General features: G+C 39.1%; 1 protein-coding gene across 1 annotated transcript in view; it reads right to left on the reverse strand.

Annotated features, from left to right (window-relative positions):
- Positions 1 to 20,445, reverse strand: part of GMIP (GEM interacting protein) — a 78,356-nt gene that overhangs the window by 8,443 nt on the left and 49,468 nt on the right. Inside the window, exons 11-19 of the mRNA XM_029284095.1 lie at positions 17,634 to 17,810; positions 13,360 to 13,497; positions 12,849 to 13,036; positions 8,246 to 8,370; positions 7,081 to 7,167; positions 4,793 to 4,885; positions 2,764 to 2,924; positions 2,182 to 2,370; positions 1,503 to 1,640 (exon numbers count right to left, since the gene is read on the reverse strand). Coding sequence (XP_029139928.1) covers positions 1,503 to 1,640; positions 2,182 to 2,370; positions 2,764 to 2,924; positions 4,793 to 4,885; positions 7,081 to 7,167; positions 8,246 to 8,370; positions 12,849 to 13,036; positions 13,360 to 13,497; positions 17,634 to 17,810 — 1,296 coding nt within the window. The remainder of the gene's footprint in view (positions 1 to 1,502; positions 1,641 to 2,181; positions 2,371 to 2,763; positions 2,925 to 4,792; positions 4,886 to 7,080; positions 7,168 to 8,245; positions 8,371 to 12,848; positions 13,037 to 13,359; positions 13,498 to 17,633; positions 17,811 to 20,445) is intronic.

The raw sequence follows: 20,445 nt of genomic DNA on the forward strand, positions 1-20,445 counted from the left end.
ATCAGTTGCCAAACATCTGAAATTTGATCACGTGACCTTGGGGATGCTGCAAAGGTTGTAACTGTGAAAAACGGTCATAAGTCACAATTTTCACTTTGAACGGTCACTAAACAAGTCGAGAACTATCTACATTTCAAACGAAATGGAATGTTCTAGTAATTCACCAGTAGAACAGGAAACAACAATAAGATGCAGCTGCTAAACAGCTGAATCCAATTTGAGGATATATTTTTTGTGAGCTGCCCAGATTTGTGCCCTGAGATGGACAGTAATATAGATAAATATGCTAACAAGTCCAGATCACAAGAAGTTATTATCCCTCTTTACTCTACCTTAGCCAGGTCCACATGGAATGAGTTCAGAGAATGGCTGCCAAAATTGTAAGAAACCAAGTCCTACCCAAAATGGTTAAAGGAACAGAGTATGTTTTGTCTGCAGAAAAGAATATTCAGCGACTCCTAAACAGTCATCATATAGAGCAGTGAATGGACCTTGTTCTCTGGGAGGTCAAGATCAAAACCATAAAATAAAAATATGATGTAAAAAGATGTTGAGACTCTAGAAAGAGTGCAGAGAAGAGCAACAAAGATGATCAGAGGCCTGGAGGCTAAAACATATAAGGAACGATTGCTGGAATTGGGTATGTCTAGTTTAACGAAGAGAAGGACGAGGGGGGACATGATAGCAGTGTTCCAATATCTCAGGGGCTGCCACAAAGAAGAGGGAGTCAAGCTATTCTCCAAAGCACCTGAGGGCAGGACAAGAAGCAACAGATGGAAACTAATCAAGGAGAGAAGCAGCCTAGAACTAAGGAGAACTTTCCTGACAGTTAGAACAATTAATCAGTGGAACAACCTGCCTCCAGAAGTTGTGAATGCTCCAACACTGGAAGTTTTTAAAAAGAGATTGGACAACCATTTGTCTGAAATGGTATAGGGTTTCCTGCCTAAGCAGGAGGTTGGACTAGAAGACCTCCAAGGTCCCTTCATTCTATTCTATTCTATTCTATTCTATTCTATTCTATTCTATTCTATTCTATTCTATTCTATTCTATTCTATTCTATTCTATTCTGTAAAATGTGAATGGAAGCAAAAAGAAGCAAATAGTTGCCAAGGTCCTTCTCTGAGGCAAACCACAGAAGAGATTGTGCTTTTAAAAAACTGAGGACAATGAATAGTAGATGCAAAACTATAAGAGTACATCTGAAAAATAGTAGGCAAACTGCAATTTATATGATATCTATGAGCCAATCAATCAAATTAGTCATAGAACAGCATATGAGTCACTCAGATTGTGAAAGCTGGGGGCAATATAAGATGTTCATTATAAGGGAAAGACTAACTGTGAGCTGTCTTTTAATATCAGTGTGTTTCTGCTTTAGAAAGGTCTGAAAAAAATGTATCTTTGTGAACTCCCACAGCTAAAGATACACATCTCAGAAAATCACTTTCAGCTGTAAGGAAATGTGCTGCTAGGGGTACTCTCCGTTTTTATTTCTTACCTCCTTAAGGAAATGTTTAAGGACTCCAGTGATGTCATGGGGTGAGTGTTCTGACAGCTCCACCAACCTTCGGCCATTCTCAAAGGCTTGGCACAATCTCTCCATGCGTGCTTTAGCCCCACTAATGCGGTATATTCCCTGCATAGAGGAGAGGCAAAGGGAGACCGAATCAGGGGAAGCCAGTTAGATGAACAACACATATACATAGGTGCCCAAATGACAACCGGAATATCGATCTGATGCAGAAATACAGAGATGCAAGTGGAGGAGAGACTGAAATGCTAGAACACCAAACTCTGGTTAATTTAGTGTAGAAAATATACTTCTGCCACCTCAGAAACCTGGAGATATATTTTGTTCAATCTGAAATTCAGAGCTAACAGCCTAATGAAAAACCAGCATGTGACAATAACAACACAGTGCAATTTTACAATATATGTAAGATTCTGATCTATATGCAGGCAAAAGTGTAGGCAGACCTGTTTGCTCCAGCTGTTAAATTCTCATTTTTGGAGAATTTTATGATTCCACAGAAATGGACAAATATAAAGCATGCAAAGGTGACTGTTAATTCAGTTTTTGTATTAGGAATGGGAATGAAAATTTTGTTCCTGCTCTTACCTTGAAACAGGAATAAAGCTTGGGATGCAACTGTTGAATGCATAGAAGAATGAGTTACCTGCACTCCCAAGGCACGAGTTTCTATCTCCGATGTACATTTCATCACAATAAATGGCACCTCCTCTGGGAAATCCCTTGGCACATCGCTGAAGTCAATTCCAAATAGCGATGCCCGGGCTGGCAGTTTTTGATGACCACAATTGATGAGAAGAGTCTCCAGACACTTTTTATGGCAGGCCAACAGGCACTGTGAAAAAAATGCAAAGTATTGGATCAGTCTGAACAAATAGCTATTTTTTAAACCACAGTATTTTTGTTACAAAGCTTTTGTAACAGGCCACATTCTCTCTCTCTCTCTCTCTCTCTCTCTCTCTCTCTCTCTCTCTCTCTCTCTCTCTCTGATTTAATGCTCAGTGGATCGCATCTTACAATAGGGTATTGAATTAATTTTATAGATTTAGATGTATACCTATTTATTTAAAAGTTAGCTTTCCTGTGTATGTAAGTGTGCCATTGAAGCCTAAATAATAATTAGTTTCACATCTTTTTTTGACTACCAATGTTTTTGTCATATGTTGTACTGAGAGTGGGAGGCTGTTTGACTATGTTGCAGCAAAGTGGTTCCTTTATGTTCACTTACTTCTTCACATTCGATACCACTGACCATGAAGTTCTCACACTCTCTGCATTTTGAAGGGCCTCTCAGTTTTCTCAGCCGATGAGTCTGAGCAGCACTTGACAGGATTATTTTTTTAAACTGGCAATTGGACAAGCCATTTTCAGATGCAACATCATTTAGATCTGAAAAGAGGATGAGGTCCATTATTCGCTATTAGATGTGATCATTTCTTTCCCTAAAGAACAATGAATATTTGCTGAATACAGATACAAAAAAAAACCTGGTAAAAATGAACATGGAGATATTTAAGGTATGCCCTAAATTCAAAGTCGGGGGAGTTCCAAAATCACGAGACTAATTTTGAATGAGGTAGCACACAAAAGAGTAAGGTAAATTGCAAATAGGTTCAACATAACATTAAAACAGATTAAATTAAAATAAAATAACTCACCCCCACTACTAAATAGGAGAAATCCTGCCCATGCTCAAGTATGTGATGTGATTCCTCCCATTTTGTACTTACTAGGTGAAATGTTAAAGTGCAAACCCTGATCATTACAAATTTCCTATTTTGTAATCTAAAAATGTAGCATACTCCAAGGAAAGATATTCCTCCTTCTTGATTGTCTGGGACACTATACATCGTCTTCACAACCTCTTTTCCTTGTTATCTTCTGGAAGGAGGCTTCGTGGTATCCGAAGCAGAACATCCAGATTCAGTCACAGTTTTTTGTTCCATACAGTATTAACCTTGTGAACTCTCAAGCTTCCTCCTTCCATTATGTATTCAAGATGTACAGTGATTAATATTTATATGTAAGGGTGTGGGTATATACATATGTTGTATATAGTATGTTTATATGTGTGTTATATATGTGTACACTTTTGAGAGCAGGCAACAGAATTTCATTTTTAATGTGTGCCAATGTGCTCACAGTAAAAAATCACACAAAGGTTATCTTTTCTTCTCTTCAATAATGCAGCATCCCCAAAGAGGATGGCTGAGTCTCCCAGTGGATAAAATAAAATACTATATATGGCAGCGAAGTGTTACATCCTACAGTGTTCACAAGGGTAATCTCCAAATGTAGTGTGAAAAATCCCACAGCTGAAAACCTGTCAAGCAACATTAGTAATTAATTTGTTTAGTAAAAGATTTACAATTATGTCAATTACTTTCATAATGGATTGGGGAACCCCAGGAAAAAAAGAGGATAGGCAGTGATAGATGCAAGAGGAAATCTTTCCTCACTGATTCTTAGTTAATGATATATTATGATTGATTATAATATAATCAATGCTGGGAAAGATTGAGGGCAACAGAAGAAGGGGACGACAGAGAATGAGGTGGCTGGATGGAGTCACTGAAGCAGTAGGCGTGAGCTTCAATGGACTCCAGAAGATGGCAGAGGACAGGAAGGCCTGGAGGAACATTGGGGTCGCGATGGGTCGGACACGACTTCACAATTAACAACAACAACGATTGATTAGGAATTCTGGCTAGAGGAAATGAAAGGTCAAGCACTACACTGTGAATGACAGTTGACATCAGAGTATGATATCAGAATATGAAGTCAATAATAGTTAGTGCCGAGAGGAAAAAGGAAAAGAAGATGATCTAAAAGTTGAAAGGTCAGAGTGGACAACAGAATGGCATCTAGCATAGCCTGGCCACAGGAAAAAGGGTGATAAAAAAGGGAAGGTCTTCTAGGGGAATAAAATTCCAGAGATACTTTCACAGGAAAGTTTGAGGCAGTTGATTTCAAAAAGCTGTAAGTCTTTAAAAAGAGGGACAATGGAAAACTCAAAGTAGTGTTACGGGTAATTAAAAACATTTACATGTGGTAGAATTGTGTAAAAGTGGGAACCCCAACATGAAGAATCCTTGGCATGTTTTCATTAAAAACCAGGAAAATACAGAGTGTGCATTTATAAGTTGTGGAGCTCTCTAACTATAGTCCTGTTCTCTTCTCTGTTTCCTTTCCCAGGCTATGAAGAGTTCTGATTTTCTTCTTATTCTGTTAAATCATAGGATTCTTTTGCTTCTCACCATTGTCATAGGCTTGTATCAAATCTTTGTCTTCACAGTCTTCTGAAGAGGATACAGTTCCAGTGGATGGAGCTTTCAGCAACGTCTTGTGGCCTGAATATGAAATAAATAATCTTTTAAACAATCATGGAAGCTGCTTAAAATAACCTCAGTTACATTTGACCGCACACTGAATTCTGCAAAATTAATTTATTGTGTGAAAAAAATAATGTACTTTTCTAGAGCTAGCATTCATGAAAGACTTGTTTGCATTGTCAATATAACGCAACTCAAGAATTTCCAAACTGGGGAGACATGCTATTTTAACTGTCAAATCTGTGCAGACATGTTCAACTGTTTAAACTGACTGCCGTTTTAAAACATAAGTTTGAAAAGAATAAGGACCAGCTATTCACTGAGCCACAGCCTTCCGGGGTTGATAGGCAGGTCTGAAATTTTAAGACACTTATTGTAGATGGTTTCTCACGGGACTGGGGATTCTGCAGCACCACAGTGGCTATCACAGTGGCTAGGACAGGGGTAGGCAACCTCGGCTCTTTTATGACTCGTGGACTTCAACTCCCAGAATTCCTGAGTCATCATGGCTCTCAGGAATTCTGGGAGTTGAAGTCCACGAGTCATAAAAGAGCCGAGGCTGCCTACCGCTGGGCTAGGAGCAGCCATTTTAAAAAAAAATCACCAAAGAGCAAACTGATTTGGAAGCTTCCTGCCCCACCCCAATTTTCTATACCTCTGAAGCTATACTTGTTTTATTTAGAAAGTTAGGCACATTTTCAAGCAACTATGAGAGGTAGTCACCTGACCATTTTAATTTTTTGAAAATGTTTACAGGGTCTATGAGAAACCTCAAAGTAACTCTGATAATACAGATGATGTAAAGGCTGCCCCTTTGTTTTGCAGTTGGTCAGTTTCTAATTTTTTTTTTAATAAAACATTATTTTATAAAAAGGCAGCACTTTTCTATAGGCACCCTAATGCCACATTTATTGTAATTTAATTTGCTGCAACCTACATATTTTGTTTTAGCACCTGATAAGATTTACATCTGTGATTTGATTAGATGTAGGCTATGGCTGGGTTCACACATCAGACAAGCATAATCATAATAATCATGATTACCATTATAATAACCATGAGATATAATGATACCTAATACACAATTTCATAAGGTTCCAATTAGACAAACCAAATTAAGGCTGCATGAATACAGCTGCCTAATAACTCCTTTGCAGCCTTGACTCTGGCACTATAGTTCCAAAATTCAGTAGCAGCAGCTCAGACCATCTGGGAAGATAAGAGGACTCACCAGTGATGGGATTCAACCAGTTCGCACCACTTCGACAGAACTGGTAGCTAATTTTTTGTTGCCCAGGCCCAGAATGGACTTCCGGAAGTGGCATCCACACAGAGAACCAGTTGTTCACATATTTGAATCCCACCACTGGGACTCACTAAAGTGGAGCAGGGTTTCAATTCCAGTGGTTTAAAATCCTCACAACAGGTTGGGGGGGGGGGAAACAGCTTTGCCACATTCTGTGACATCATAAATTCTTCTTGTGACTTTGTAGGAAGCCATCCAGCCATTGGTGCAGCAACATTCCTACAAAAGTTCATAATTCTGATCTCTGGCTTAGTACAATGCACGAACTCAGCCATTAGTATTGCAGAAGTGAAATCAGAGTTCAGGTACAGTTTCTGGTTTTTCCTTCTCTTTCACTTTAGGAAATCTCCCCACCCCGCACCCCATCTAGTTTTCTGATTAGGTAAGCATTCATCTAACTGCAACAAGAAATGTGTCATGTGTTCCCAGATCATTCACAGGGCTTCCAATACAGAACTGATATATTTTCTCTTATAAATTTCATGATCTCCAGACATTTAAAATGATACTGCCACTTTAATTTTTTTTTTAAAAAAAAAAATCTTTTGTAGGAATCAAGATGCCTAAAGAGATTTTTCTCAGCTTTAATAGAGAAAGCAAGTTGCAATTGAAAATGTATAAAAGAAAAAAAAACAGGATTTATATATTCATTTAAAAGACAAACAGTTTCTGTCTTCAAAAGGTCAAAGTGCCTGATATTATGGAGAAGGGATTTTTTTTATTTAAAAAAAAATCTATTAAAAAGCAGTATCTGGGGAGAATAAGGCTATAGGTTAGGAAAGAATGCCACAGTCTGTTTGCAACGTAACTAATTTTTCTCAGCTAATACTTTAATAAAGCGTCCATCTCCCATTTCTTCCTTATGAACTTTCTTAATTTTCCAGGCAAAAAGGGAATTTCTTCTCACCTGGGCTAGATGTGGGTGAATCCAAGCATTGGCATTCAGTGCTCCCTCCCAAGCTCTCTGTGTCACTGTAGAAAGATTGGTTGGCACCTGGCAATGGAAGAAAGATAGTCTTGTATATAACTAGAGCTTTCTTGTAAAATATGAGATGTCAGTTGAGAGGCAAAATGGAAAACGGAGAGGCCTTTGATAATGCAGAAATTAACTTTTGCCTCAGTCACTGAAGGAGTTGTGTGGGGTTTTCTTTTGTTGAGATGCCTTAGCTGTGCTTGCTTTTTTTCCCCTTCACTCAAGAATTCTACATTAAAGTCACAGTCCTAAACTGCAAAATGGCAGCAAAGATACCCCCCTTTTTAAAAAATTATTTAATCCTGCCATCTAGTAGTGATCACTAGAGTTCTCACTCCAGGCACAAATGGCCAGGCTCAGATTAATCTATTTTGGACAGATTATGCAAAGGCCAAGTTCTCTAGAACAGGCTCAATGCTGGGAACGATGGAAGGAAAGTGAAGAAGAGAATGTCCACCAACAAGGTGGATATAATAAGTTGCAATGGTGATGGGTGCACCATTAGAAGACCAGATAAAGCAAGTTAGGGACAGACCATTAGGGAGAAATATATGTGGTCGTCAGGAGTCAACAACGACTTGATGGCACATCATTCAATACAGGTAGTCTTTGACTACCCAAAAGTTCTGTTGCGAAGTGAGACATTTGTTAAGTGAGTCTAGCCCCATTTTACAACTTTTCTTGCCACAGTTGTTAAGTGAATCACTGCAGTTATTAAGTTAGTAACGCGGTTGTTAAGTGAATTGAGTTTCCCCATTGACTTTGCTTGTCAGAATGTTGCAAAAGGCGACGACGTGACCCTGGGACCCTGCAACTGTCTTAAATATGAACCAGTTGCCAAGCATCTGAGCTTTGATCACGTGACCATGGGAATGCCACAATGGTCGTAAGTATGGAAAATGATGTCACTTTTTTTAGTGCCTTTGTAACTCTGAATGGTCACTAAATGAACTATCGTAAGTCGAGGACTACCTGTAGTAATGAAATTTTTGGTAACCAGACCTGGGTGCCATATCCTGATCTAGCCAGGCTGCGGCAAGGATTATAAAATCCCAAAGAAGAAGGTAGAAGTATAGAATTGTAATAGAATTGACTGTACTTTGCTCACTGCTTGAGGAAGATGGCTTTCCATGAGTTTCTTCTGATAAGCTGATGAGGTCAGCAGCTGATGAATAAATTCGAGTACCAGGTGCAATATTTTTTCTTCTACCAGAAGAGGGTGATCTAAAAAAGCAAAGGCTCATCAACTATTATAGTTTTCCCAGAAAATATTCCCAGTTACAGGTAATTTTTTATTACCAGACATTAGTTCCAAAAAAGGTTTCACAAATGATTGTTGTCTTAAAGAACATTCCCACACCCTAGTACACACTTGTGTTAATAGTAATAGTTAATTAAACTTATGTGACAAGATTAAGAATTCTACAAAAAGCTGGAAATATTCTAAGTGCATATTTCAAGAGGCAACTGAACATTCTAAGTGCAATAAACAAGATACAGAAATTCTATGTTGAACTCCTAGTTTGGACCCAGTATTTACCTCACACCTTCTTTAAGTACACCAATCTTTGCTTTAACATTGAATATTAAAACTGAATATTTTTTTCTTTTCTATACTTCAGTATATGGTGTTATATAATCACTAATCATTTTGTTTACAACAACATTCAACAAAATCAGAATTTAATATAACACAGAATAGTTAGATGCAGTAAGAAGTGAATTTTCTTCATCATATCGCTTTGTTTCTTTCTGTTGGTAACCTGGAGAAAATCTATGTGGTTGCTAGTAGTCAACATTGTCTTGATAGCTCATAATAAATCAATAATCAGTTGTGAGTATAGTGCAGTGATGGCGAAACTTTTAGAGACCGAGTGCCCAAACTGCAGCCCAAAATCCACTTATCTATCGTCGGGTGCTGGGTGGGCGTGTCCCATTGGGTAGGTGTGGCCCATTGGATAGGTGTGGCCAGTTGGGTGGGTGTGACCCATTGGGTGGGTGTGGCTGTGGTGGTAACGGCAGACTGGGTGGGACTAAAAAGTTCAATCAATCAATTCCAACTTTGCAAGATCTTTTTTTCCCCCGTGAGTTGAAATTGATTGATCGAACCTTTTTTTTTTTGCACATGGTGGCGGAGGCCCAAAGTGAAAAAGTTTTATAAAACCCAGCTGAAGGCCTAGGACTGGGGCGATGGTGCGCGTGCCCACAGAGAGGGCTCTGCGTGCCACTTGTGGCACACGTGCCATAGGTTCGCCACCATGGGTATAGTGCAACATTCATGAAAGGAAGGAAGCCTCCTCCCTCAGTTGCCTTACTAGTTTGATACAAAATGGCCTCCAGAGCCCCAGATGAGGCCCAAATGTTCTTTGTGCTTGTTTTTTTAAAACACAATATATTTACAAAGGAGGAATAATCATGCCCAGAGAACAAGAAGCTTCTATGCACAGCTTTGACTATGTAACTTAATGCTCACTCTGCAGGGGAAATTATATGGAGGGGAAAGGAGTAGTGGCTTGAGAAAGAAGATGGTGCTATGATAGTTATCTCAATGGGGCTGTACTGGAAGAGAGCACTAAAAGTAACTTACAGCCTGCCAGAGATTTGCGTACTGCAGCATTTCAAGAGAAGTTAATTTAAAGCAAAAAGCTTCCTTTCCTTCTTTCATTTCTGATAGAACGAATGTGCCTATCTTTAAATTAACCCAGATGTCAGGAATTATGTAAAAGTAAATAAGCTCAACCTTTTCATTAAAAGGATGGTTGTAAATTTTATTGGGGTGTGTGTGTGTGGGGGGTTGTTGGTTTGTTTATTTCCAATGAAATAGTTTAAACGTCTGTCATGACTTCATTTGATATGTAAATTAAAATGCAATGCTTCAAATTAAGTGGCAAATCTATTTTTGCCTCAGATAAATATATTCTTTTATCTATAGGTGTTATACAAATTCACTGTGCATCATTTGAAGGTGTTATGGCATCCCTAAAACTTGAGAATCAGTAATATATAGTATGTATGGTTATATTAAGAATTTATAGCCATTTTCAATATTACATGGTTTTGAGCCTTCAAAGTATTGCACTGAAATCATATTTGCCTCAGAGACAGGTAATCTGGGAAGAATGCTGGGGTTTTTTTCCCTTCTAGGTTTTATTCCTGGGAGAGCATTTATTAGTGGGAGAGCCTTCCTCTTACTGAGGCTGGCACTAATTAAGAACTTTCCTTGTAAGTTATTTACGAAGCCCCTTGAATAACCTGGCAGCTCCAGTGTCATCCCCTTTTCCCCACAATGCTGGCCTTCTCTCATCCCAAGGGTGATTTATGGAACTTTATCCTGCTGATTCTGCTACTGTAAAACACAGAGGACAGTGAAGAAAGTCAGAACAATTCATCATTATTCCAGCAGTATTTTCCCTTGTCAAAGCAAGGGATGCTGGTGAGGAAATGCTCAAATGCAGTTCTTCCACTGCCATTTGCGGTGGACGGTAGAAACAGACAGGTGGGTAGTTCTTCCCAATTGCTTTTGCACCCTTTTCCCATAATTTCATCTACTGAGCCTCTTTACCTTATTTTTCAGAGTTCAACTATACAAACTCTCTCTCTCTCTCTCTCTCTCTCTCTCTCTCTCTCTCTCTCTCTCTTACACACACACACACACACACACAAAACCGTGGCATTTCCATCTACCAAACTTTCCTTCAAACATCCACTTCTGCCCACAGATTCTTTGAAAGGACAGTAGCTACTTCATAGTGGAGCAATTTACTTCCTTTGCCCAAATAATTTGTTTTACTATGAATATAATTTTCTCTCTAGAAAAATATCTGAAGTTGAAATTATACAATATAGCACAGAGAGCTTAAATCAAACATCTATCATTCCGGTTTAACTTTAGAATAAGCCTACGATAATCCTACAGAGAGATGTTTAGTCCTTCAAACAGGACACTTGCTCAGGAAAAAAAAAATCAGACATGTACTCCGTAGTGCTGTGGTTCTTTCAAAAATCACAGTTCAGAAAAAGAAAATCTGGCATAATGGACTAATGGGAAGACTTAAACATGGTCCCAGCCAGCACTCATCAGAAACAAGCGGGACAGATTTGGACTCTTCTGACTTACAATAGATCTTTTTGGAGACTTCCTTGTGAAGAAAAAACGGAATAACAGAATTGGAAGGGACTTTGGAGGTCTTCTAGTCCAACCCCCTGCTCAAGCAGGAAACCTTACACCACTTCAGACAAATGTTTGTTCAATCTCTTCTTAAAAAAACTCTAGTATTGGAGCACCCACAACTTCCGGAGGCTAGTCGTTCCACTGATTAATAGTTCTACTGTCAGGAAAGGTCTCCTTCATTTTAAGTTGGTTCTCTCCTTGATTAGTTATCCATTCCTTCTTGTTCTGTCTTCAATGTTAGCTACTCTACTTTCCGTTTTGTGATGATTGAAGGAGACTTCAGGACCTTCTTTCTCTCTTTCTCCCTCCTTCCACAACATCCCGTTCACAATTCCTGTCTCTAGGTATTATTTAAAAAGTCTTTACTGCCCCCTGCTGGAAATGGTGACACATCTTGATGATCTAGCTATTTTTAAGAGTTTAGTTCTTATTTACACTTTAAGCCAGTGATTCTCAACCTTTTTAATGCCGCGACCCCAACCGGTCGTAAGTCGAGGACTAAACCGGTCGTAAGTCAAGGACTACCCAACCGGTCGTAAGTCAAGGACTTTCCCTGCCCGGGAGCGCCGTGCATGCGTGGTTCCGCCCCCTGCGCCGGCCGAGGCGTAGCTGGCAAGCGGCAGAGACGGAGCAGGCCGACCACCAGCTGGCCCAGCCCAAGGGAGGTAAGGCACCCGCTGGAAAAGGGGAAAAAAATGGCAGACAGCCTTGCTTGGTGACCCCCGTGAAATGGTCGATCGACCCCAAATGGGGTCCCGACCCACAGGTTGAGAACCACTGCTTTAAGCTTTAGTGCCCTAGTTTTCAGTTGGACAGTTGAGCTCATCAGTAGGATCCAGCATAGTGTAAGGGTGTAAGGGAGTGGCATACCATTATGACATTAGCACCACATGAATATATGTTAAAGATTTTTAGAAGCTTCTTCTGAAATGCTTAAGTTGGTCAAAAGACTGGGTCTAAAAAAGTTAAGTACAAGAAATAGTTGGTGCTATTACTAAAAGATCTTGGAAGATTTTTTGTCTGCTGCAAACACTTAATCTGAGTTTTCAGTATGCCAGTCACTGATAGATATTTACCATCAAAGGAATCCTGCAATATGCATGTTTCACATGTTAAAACTGCTAGCATTTGGGGTGGGAAGCCTGTAGCTCTCAGATGTTGCAGAACCTGTAATTTCTAGCATTCTTCACAACTGGCTGTGGTGGTTAGGGCTGGTGAGAGCTACAGTATAATTCATCAACATCTGGAAGGGCACATGTTTCCCCATTGCCGTAAATCTTCAGGGCCATGTAATATTTTTTTTTGATCAGGACTGATGGGTATAAGACAGGGGCAGGCAACCTTGGCTCTTTTATGACTCGTGGACTTCAACTCCCAGAATTCCTGAGCCAGCATGGTTGGCTCAGGAATTCTGGGAATTAAAGTCCACGAGTCATAAAAGAGCCAAGGTTGTCTATTGGACTATAAGAGGATGGGGATGCTCATGGATGGATGCTCAGAGGACACAAGAAAAAGGGTTATGTTACCTTACCTTGAAGAATTTGAAAATTCTTCAAATCTGTACACCTCAACGGGAAGCTCTTTTTTGGGCAGTTTTTGAATAAATTCCAGATATTTTTCACCAATCTTGTAGGGCTTGCAGAATTCAGTCAAGTTCTGGTAGCCTACAGGGATTCGTTCTGCTTGAGCATGCTGTAGCTTGAACATCCTCAAGGAGACCTGAAGATATACACATACAAAATGAATACATTTCCTTGATTTTTAGAACTTAGAATGTTTTTTCTGAAATTTCGAGAATCTGCCACAGTATCTCCCTACTGATCTTTCGATAGTAAAAGTTTGGAAATTCACTCAGTCTCAGTTGTGTGCATTAAATTGACTTAAATAGGCTATTCTGTTCACCCCTATTTAATAACTGCTTAAGTGAGAGAAGTGACCACATACACCCCCACACCCCCACTTCTCACCCTGTCTTTGGAAAGTGAAGTTGGGAAGTGAAGGAGGAAGTCAAGAGAAACATCTAGCCATAAATCACAACTTACCCTCACCAGCATTTCATCTCCTTGATACATTAGCTTGCGAATGTGAGAGATAATTCTCTCCCTGACTTTTTTCAACTCCAAACGACGATTGTTGGCTTCAGAAACACAGCTTCTATATGTGACTTCTGATTCCTGAACCTATGTGCAGGAAATAAAAACTGATGAAAGGAATGGAAAAGCTGACTTGGACATGCCAATGGATGAAGTATTTCACTGTGGGGATGGCAGTAAGAACTGATGTGAATGCCAGTTCTGCGCCCAAAATAAGTAAGCATCCATATTGTATAGTTTATTTTAGGGATAAATTGAAATCATTTGTGCAGTTCAGTTCATTCTGACATCAAATAAAATTTGCTGGATCTGTGGCAGTTGTCCTGCCTTTGGACACTTTGTGGTTTATTTCCGAAGAGAAAATACTACAATAGGACTAATCCACTCTGAAACTAAGCATCTCCTTCTTCCTTTTCTTCAAAGACTTAATGATTCACCTCTGTTGTTTCCAGGACTGATTACTAGTCTCCATTATCATTATATTCTGATACTTCTTATTCATGATCATGATAGTGTTTTTTTCTTCAGTCTAAATTACAGGACCTGGATCAGCAGAATCATATTCTTCAGCAATGCATGCAAGCATTATGCTCCTTACTTGATGGGCTACAGCTTTAGCTTCCAGGAACAAATTTGGATTTAGGAATCACTTGCTATAAAGTCATTTCCATAACCACCATATTGCTCTTTTCAACCTGTTCATTTCCTCACCATTTTCCTCCAGCTTGGGACTATGGCATTTCAGCAAAACCATCATCTATTGAGCCAGAGTCCAAATCTTCTCACTGGGGGCAGCTGGGCAGTTGTCCTTTGTGCAATTAACCCCAGTGTTTGCAATTATTGCCAAATCATCATCTCCTTCTGTTATAAATATAGATCTGTCCCATATGCTTTGGAATGAACAGGCCAAGACAAAATGCAAGATACTGAAAATTCTGCTTCCAAAGCTTTATTGGTGACAACAGAGACTTACATGTTCCTACATCCACCTCCAATTCAACTATAATTGAGTATTCTCAGGGCACTTATAGAATTATAAGATTGGAAGAAACTTGGGAGGTCTAGTCCAACCCCCTTGCCAGGGACAGGAATCCTCAAAGACAAATGGCTATGTAGCATTTTTTAAAAACTTCCAATCATGGAGGACTCATGACTCCAAGGAAGCAGGCTGTTCCACTGTTTAATAGCTTTCTCAGTCAAGAAATTGCTTTTTATTTCAAGTGTGGATCTGCCTTTATAAAGCTTCCACTCATTGCTACTTTTGCTACCCGTGGGAGCTATGGAGAATAAATTCACACCCACTTCCTGGGACAGACCTTTAGGTTTTTGGAAACTGCAACCACCTCTTCTCTTCTTTAAAAAAAACATACCCAGTTCCTTCAACCATTCTTCATTGGATTTAACCTCCAAGCCCCTTACCATTGTCATTGTTCTCCTCCACATTCTTTCTAGTTTCTCTCCTACAGTACCTTCTTGTATTGTAAAACAACTAGAACTGGATCCAGTATTCCCAGTTGGGTTTGACCAGTGCAGCACAGAATGAAATTATCACTTCTTATGATTGTGACAGCATACCTCTGTGGATGCGGTCCAAGATTACATTTGCTCTCCTGGCAGCTGCACTACACTGCTGATTGATGCTTAATCTGTGATCTACCAGGACACTCAGATCCTTCTCACAAATACTACAGATAATCTCCTCTTATTGACCACTTGTTTAGCAATTATTTAAAGCTGCAATAGCATTGAACAAGTCGTACTTACAACTGGTCCTTGAAGGCCCAGTTGCCCAGCCATCACAGACTGCAATTTGGGTGCTTTACAGCCAGATCACATTTACAACATTTGCGCTTGTGGCATTCCATGGTCATATGATCACCATTTGCAATCTTCTTTGTCAGCTTCTCCCAGGCCAAATCAATGGAGTAGCTGGGAAGGAAAGTCTAGTAAGTTGCTCTAGTAAGTCCCCCCCTCCCCCCAAGAGCAACGCTTTTTTTCACTTGCATGAAATCTGCTCAACTTTCATTCTGTGCTATACAAGACTTGCACAGTAGGGGAAGAAAACATTTTGTGTGATGTAATGAGCCAGCTCCATTACTAATACAGAGAAGTATTCTCTATGAGTTAGTAATCTTCTCAGATGCTTTGGGGGAAATTCCGTGATTAATCTCCTTATATCATGTCATAACAGTTCTTTTGTTTTTCTTTCTTCTCCTAAATCACTTCCTTTGATCACCATTCATGATTTTGCCAAGAGCGGCTTTCTTGGTGGCCATGACAACTGTATTTGTTTCACATTAGACCTCATTCAGGGAACTATTGCTGGTTTCTAAGCCACACAAGCTTATTGTCCCTCCATCAGAGAAAAGTCTAGAATCCAGAGCTTGGTTCCTTCCAATTTCCCTTTGATTTCCCCAGCATCCCCCCCCCCCCAAAAAAAAATCAACAAGAAAAATGTTCACCAAATGTAAATGCATGAGCCAAGCAAACAGCTTGATCTCACATAATGTGGAATTCATTGTTTTCTACGGATTTAAAGCAGCATGTTCTCTTTCTTGAAAGTATACCTTGTGAGAAATTCAGTGTTTTGTCTGCCATTTATTGATTTATTTATTAAACTCTTATAAAAGCTCACCCAACTCAAAAGACTCCGAGCAAGTTACAACACATTTACGTTATAAAAACAATAAAAAGAAAATCAATGTTGTTAAAAAGAACAACTGTAATCGGAAAGCAATCCTAAAATGTATGTCAATAAAACTTGAGCTAGGGTTTGACGACCCAGTAAAATAAAAACTGACTTAAAAAGGAGCTTTACTGACCTATGCTTGCTAGCGAAGGATTAGAATGGGCTCTATGGAGGCACCAAATCCACTTGGGGATCATTGGGTTTTCATTGGGTTTTCAATCAGCTAGTACAGATTAATAATAATAATAATAATAATAATAATAATAATAATAATAATAATAATAATAACAACAACAACAACAACAACAACAACAACAACAACATTGGAAGGGACCTTGGAGGCCATCTAATCCAACCCCCTGCTCAGGCAGGAAACCCTATAGTATACCATTTCAGACAAATGGCTGTCCAGTCTCTTCTTAAAAACTTCCAGTGTGGAGCATTCACCGCTTCTGGAGGCAGGTTGTTCCACTGGTTAATTGTTCTAACTGTCAGGAAGTTTCTCCTTAGTTCTAGGTTGCTTCTCTCTTTGGTTAGTTTCCATCCGTTGCTTCTTGTCCTGCCTTCAGGCACTTTGGAGAATAGCCTGACTGCCTCTTCTTTGTGGCAGCCCCTGAGATATTGGAACACTGCTATCATGTCCCCCCTTGTCCTTCTCTTTGTTAAACTAGACATACCCAATTCCAGCAACTGTTTCTTATATATTTTAGCCTCCAGTCCCCTAATCATCTTTGTTGCTCTTCTCTGTACTCTTTCTAGAGTCTCAGCATCTTCTTTACATCGTGGTGACCAAAACTGGATGTAGTACTCCAAGTGTGGCCTTACCAAGATATTGTAAAATGGTATGAATACTTCACGTGATCTTGATTCTAGTAGCCAGTTCTTTCACATCAATTTTAACAGGTTCATAAGTGGGGAGGAGGGGACACTTCAGTAAAAGAGGCAAAGTACTGGTCTGACAGTGTCTATGGAGATTCTTAGTCATCCAGGTCATGGTTGTCTCAAAGATGCTTTTCCAAAAGGCAACTAGACTATGTTTTTTCCTCAAAGAAGCTGTTTTGCTTCTCATCCAAGAAGCTTCATCAGTTCAGAGCTGATGAAGCTTCTTGGATGAGAAGCAAAACATCTTCTTCCTCAAGGAAAAAAAAACCCGTCCAGTTGCCTTTTGAAAAAAAAGCACCTTTGAGACTCCTGGTCTGACAGAATTGTGGCAGGTCCAAAGACTTGAGCAGAATCTGCAGAAGTCAGGAACCAGAACAATTAATGATACGGCTCTTCAAGTTCAGGGGCTGTCATTGTTTTATTTCATCTCAAAAATCACTGCTGACGATATAAGATAAATATGTCGTGCGCAAAAGCAAAAGTTTATAAGCAAGCTTACAAAAAGCTGTAATTCATTTCTGTGTCTTCCCCATACATTTCTACATTATTTCCCTGCTGCCATGAGGACCTGAATCCTCAAACTTAACATCTGCTTCAGGGACCAGAGTGAAGAGGCAGAACGTTTAACTTTTAAGTCCCAAGACCCAATTACCTTTGTCTGAACCTCATCTCGATAACGTCGCCGTTTTTCCAATTGCTTGTTTCCACTACTTGTGACAGCCTGGAACTCTTCTTCTGCTTTGGCGCTTTGCACTTTGGCTTTTTCCAAATCCTCACAGCGCTGGAGGTAATGGAGGCGAGCTTTGCGCATCGAAGACAAGGAATCATTCTGCAATTAGAGGAGGCAAATTGTTATTGTGCAGTAGCTCTACCATAGGCTTGGTTTATGAATGCCTTTTTGAAGGTATTTGTATTATTATTATTAATACAGGTAGTCCTCGACTTACAACAGTTCACTTAGCGACCATTCAAAGTTACGTCACTGAAAAAAATTACTTATGACCCTTTTTTCATACTTAACGACCACTGCAGAATTCCCCACGTCACGTGATCAAAATTTGGATGCTGGGCAACTAGTTCATATTTATGATGGTTGCAGTGTCCCAGGGTCATTGTGATGACCTTTTGTGATCTTCTGACAAGCAAAGTCAGTGGGGAAGCCAGGTTCACTTAACAACCCTGTTACTGATTTAACAACTGCAGTGATTCATTTAACAACTGTGGCAAACATGGGGCAAAATTCACTTAACAACTATCTCACTTAGCAAAGCACTTGAAGGCAGGACAAGAAGCAACGGATGGAAACTAATCAAAGAGAGAAGCAACCTAGATCTAAGGAGAAATTTCCTGACAGTTAGAACAATTAACCAATGGAACAACCTGCCTCCAGAAGCTGTGAATGCTCCAACACTGGAAGTTTTTAAGAAGAGGCTGGACAGCCATTTGTCCAAAATGGTATAGGGTTTCCTGCCTGAGCAGGGGGTTGGACTAGATGATCTCCAAGGTCCTTTCCAACTTTATTATTATTAATAATATTATTATTATTACTACTACTATTATTATTACTATTAATTATTACTATTATTACTATTATTACTATTATTACTATTATTACTATTATTACTATTATTACTATTATTACTATTACTATTATTATTATTATTATTATTATTATAAGAAATTTTGGGCTCAGTTGTGATTGTAAGTTGAGGACTACCTGTATTATATCCTACCTTACCCCAGAAGTGTATAACACTTCCTCTTCTAATGTTTGCCAACAATAATCATGCAAAGTGTAGTGGCCAACCATTTAGTTACTAAATCAAACTGACTATAATTACTTTGTCTTTTTTACTGCCTTCAAGTCAGTATTGACTTGAAGGCGACTGCCTGGACAAGTCCCTGCAGTTTTCCTGGCAAGATTTCAGAAGTGATTTTCCCACTGCTTGCTTCGCAGGGCTGACAGCGCGTGATTGGCTCAAGGGCACCCAGCTGTCTTTGTGCCTAAAGTGGGACTGTAACTCGTGGTCTCCGGGTTTTTAGTTTGGTGCCCTCACCACTACTCCAAAGTGGCTTTGATAACAACTATGCTGATTATAAAATATAGTCTATGTAAAATATCATTTATAATATTTTATAAAATATAAGGAAATGGACACGTAACAATAGAATCATCATTAAAAAGGTATAACAAATAATGTTCTTCCTGCGTCAATTCAGGAAATTCAGACCACCTCAGGAACTGTTGATACAGTTCTAAAGAGGAACTATTGAGTCTGTCATTCGTACTTCTGGTAACCGTCTGGTTTGGTACAGCAACCAAATAGGACAGACACAGACTTCAACTGTAGTTAGGACTGCAGAAAAAACAATTGCAACCAGCCTGCCTTCCACAGGAGACTTGTGTATTGTGTGGGTCAGAAGGAGGGCTGAGAAGATATCTGCAACAAACTGTTTCAACTCCTTCCCTTGGGATGGCACTATAGGGCATTACATGCCAAAACAACTAGACACAGGGACAGTTTTTCCCCTTGTGCCATCACCCTGCTGAACATCTAACTCTCACAGTGCTGTGTAATGTCTATGTATACGTAGCCACATATTATATAGTATTATTTATCCTTATTATCTTCTTTACTCCCCCCCTTTTATTAATATTATTATTATTCTGCTGCTTTGCACGTACACTGAGAGTTTCTGTATTGGAGACAAATTTCTCGTGTGTCTAATCACACTTGGCCAAATAAAGCCAGTTCAATTCAATTCAAATAATTATCTATCCCTTATCACGAGGGCATCTGCACAGACTGTGCAGATTTTTTTCAGTTGAATAAAGTCAGGTAAAACCATGTAAAACACAATACGAAAATACCTAATATAGTACTAAATAAGATAATTAATTTGACTTTACCATTAGAGATTCTCACAAGCCAAGGGGAACAAAAATATTTAGAATGTCCCTAAACAACAACTTTTGTTTTTTATAAAAAACTTTCAGTAGATGCTAAAGTGTTGGGGTTTTTTTTCTTCAAAATTGACTATTTTTAACGTTATTTGTTTATTTATCTATTTATATTACTTAGTTCTGATTTTAATATTTCCTGTCCAGCTAGAACTTTCATCAGGGTCCTATCTAGTTTTATTTCACATGGTCATCTGCAGCTGGCATGAATTTCTCAGAAAAAAAAAAGGGTAGTCTGTCCCAGCACTCAGTAATAATGTTAATAATAAATGCCCTAGATGATGATGATGATGATGATGATGATGATGATGATGATGATGATAATAATAATAATAATAATAATAATAATAATAATAATAATAATAATAATAATAATAAAATAATAAAGTTGGAAGGGACCTTGTAGGTCATCTAGTCCAACGTCCTGCTCAGGCAGGAAACCCTATACCATTTCAGACAAATGGCTGTCCAGTCTCTTCTTAAAAACTTCCAGTGTTGGAGC

The sequence above is a fragment of the Protobothrops mucrosquamatus genome, unplaced genomic scaffold (assembly GCF_001527695.2).
Source record: "Protobothrops mucrosquamatus isolate PMUCROS unplaced genomic scaffold, P.Mucros_1.0 scaffold370, whole genome shotgun sequence".
In the NCBI taxonomy this organism is placed as follows: domain Eukaryota; kingdom Metazoa; phylum Chordata; class Lepidosauria; order Squamata; family Viperidae; genus Protobothrops; species Protobothrops mucrosquamatus.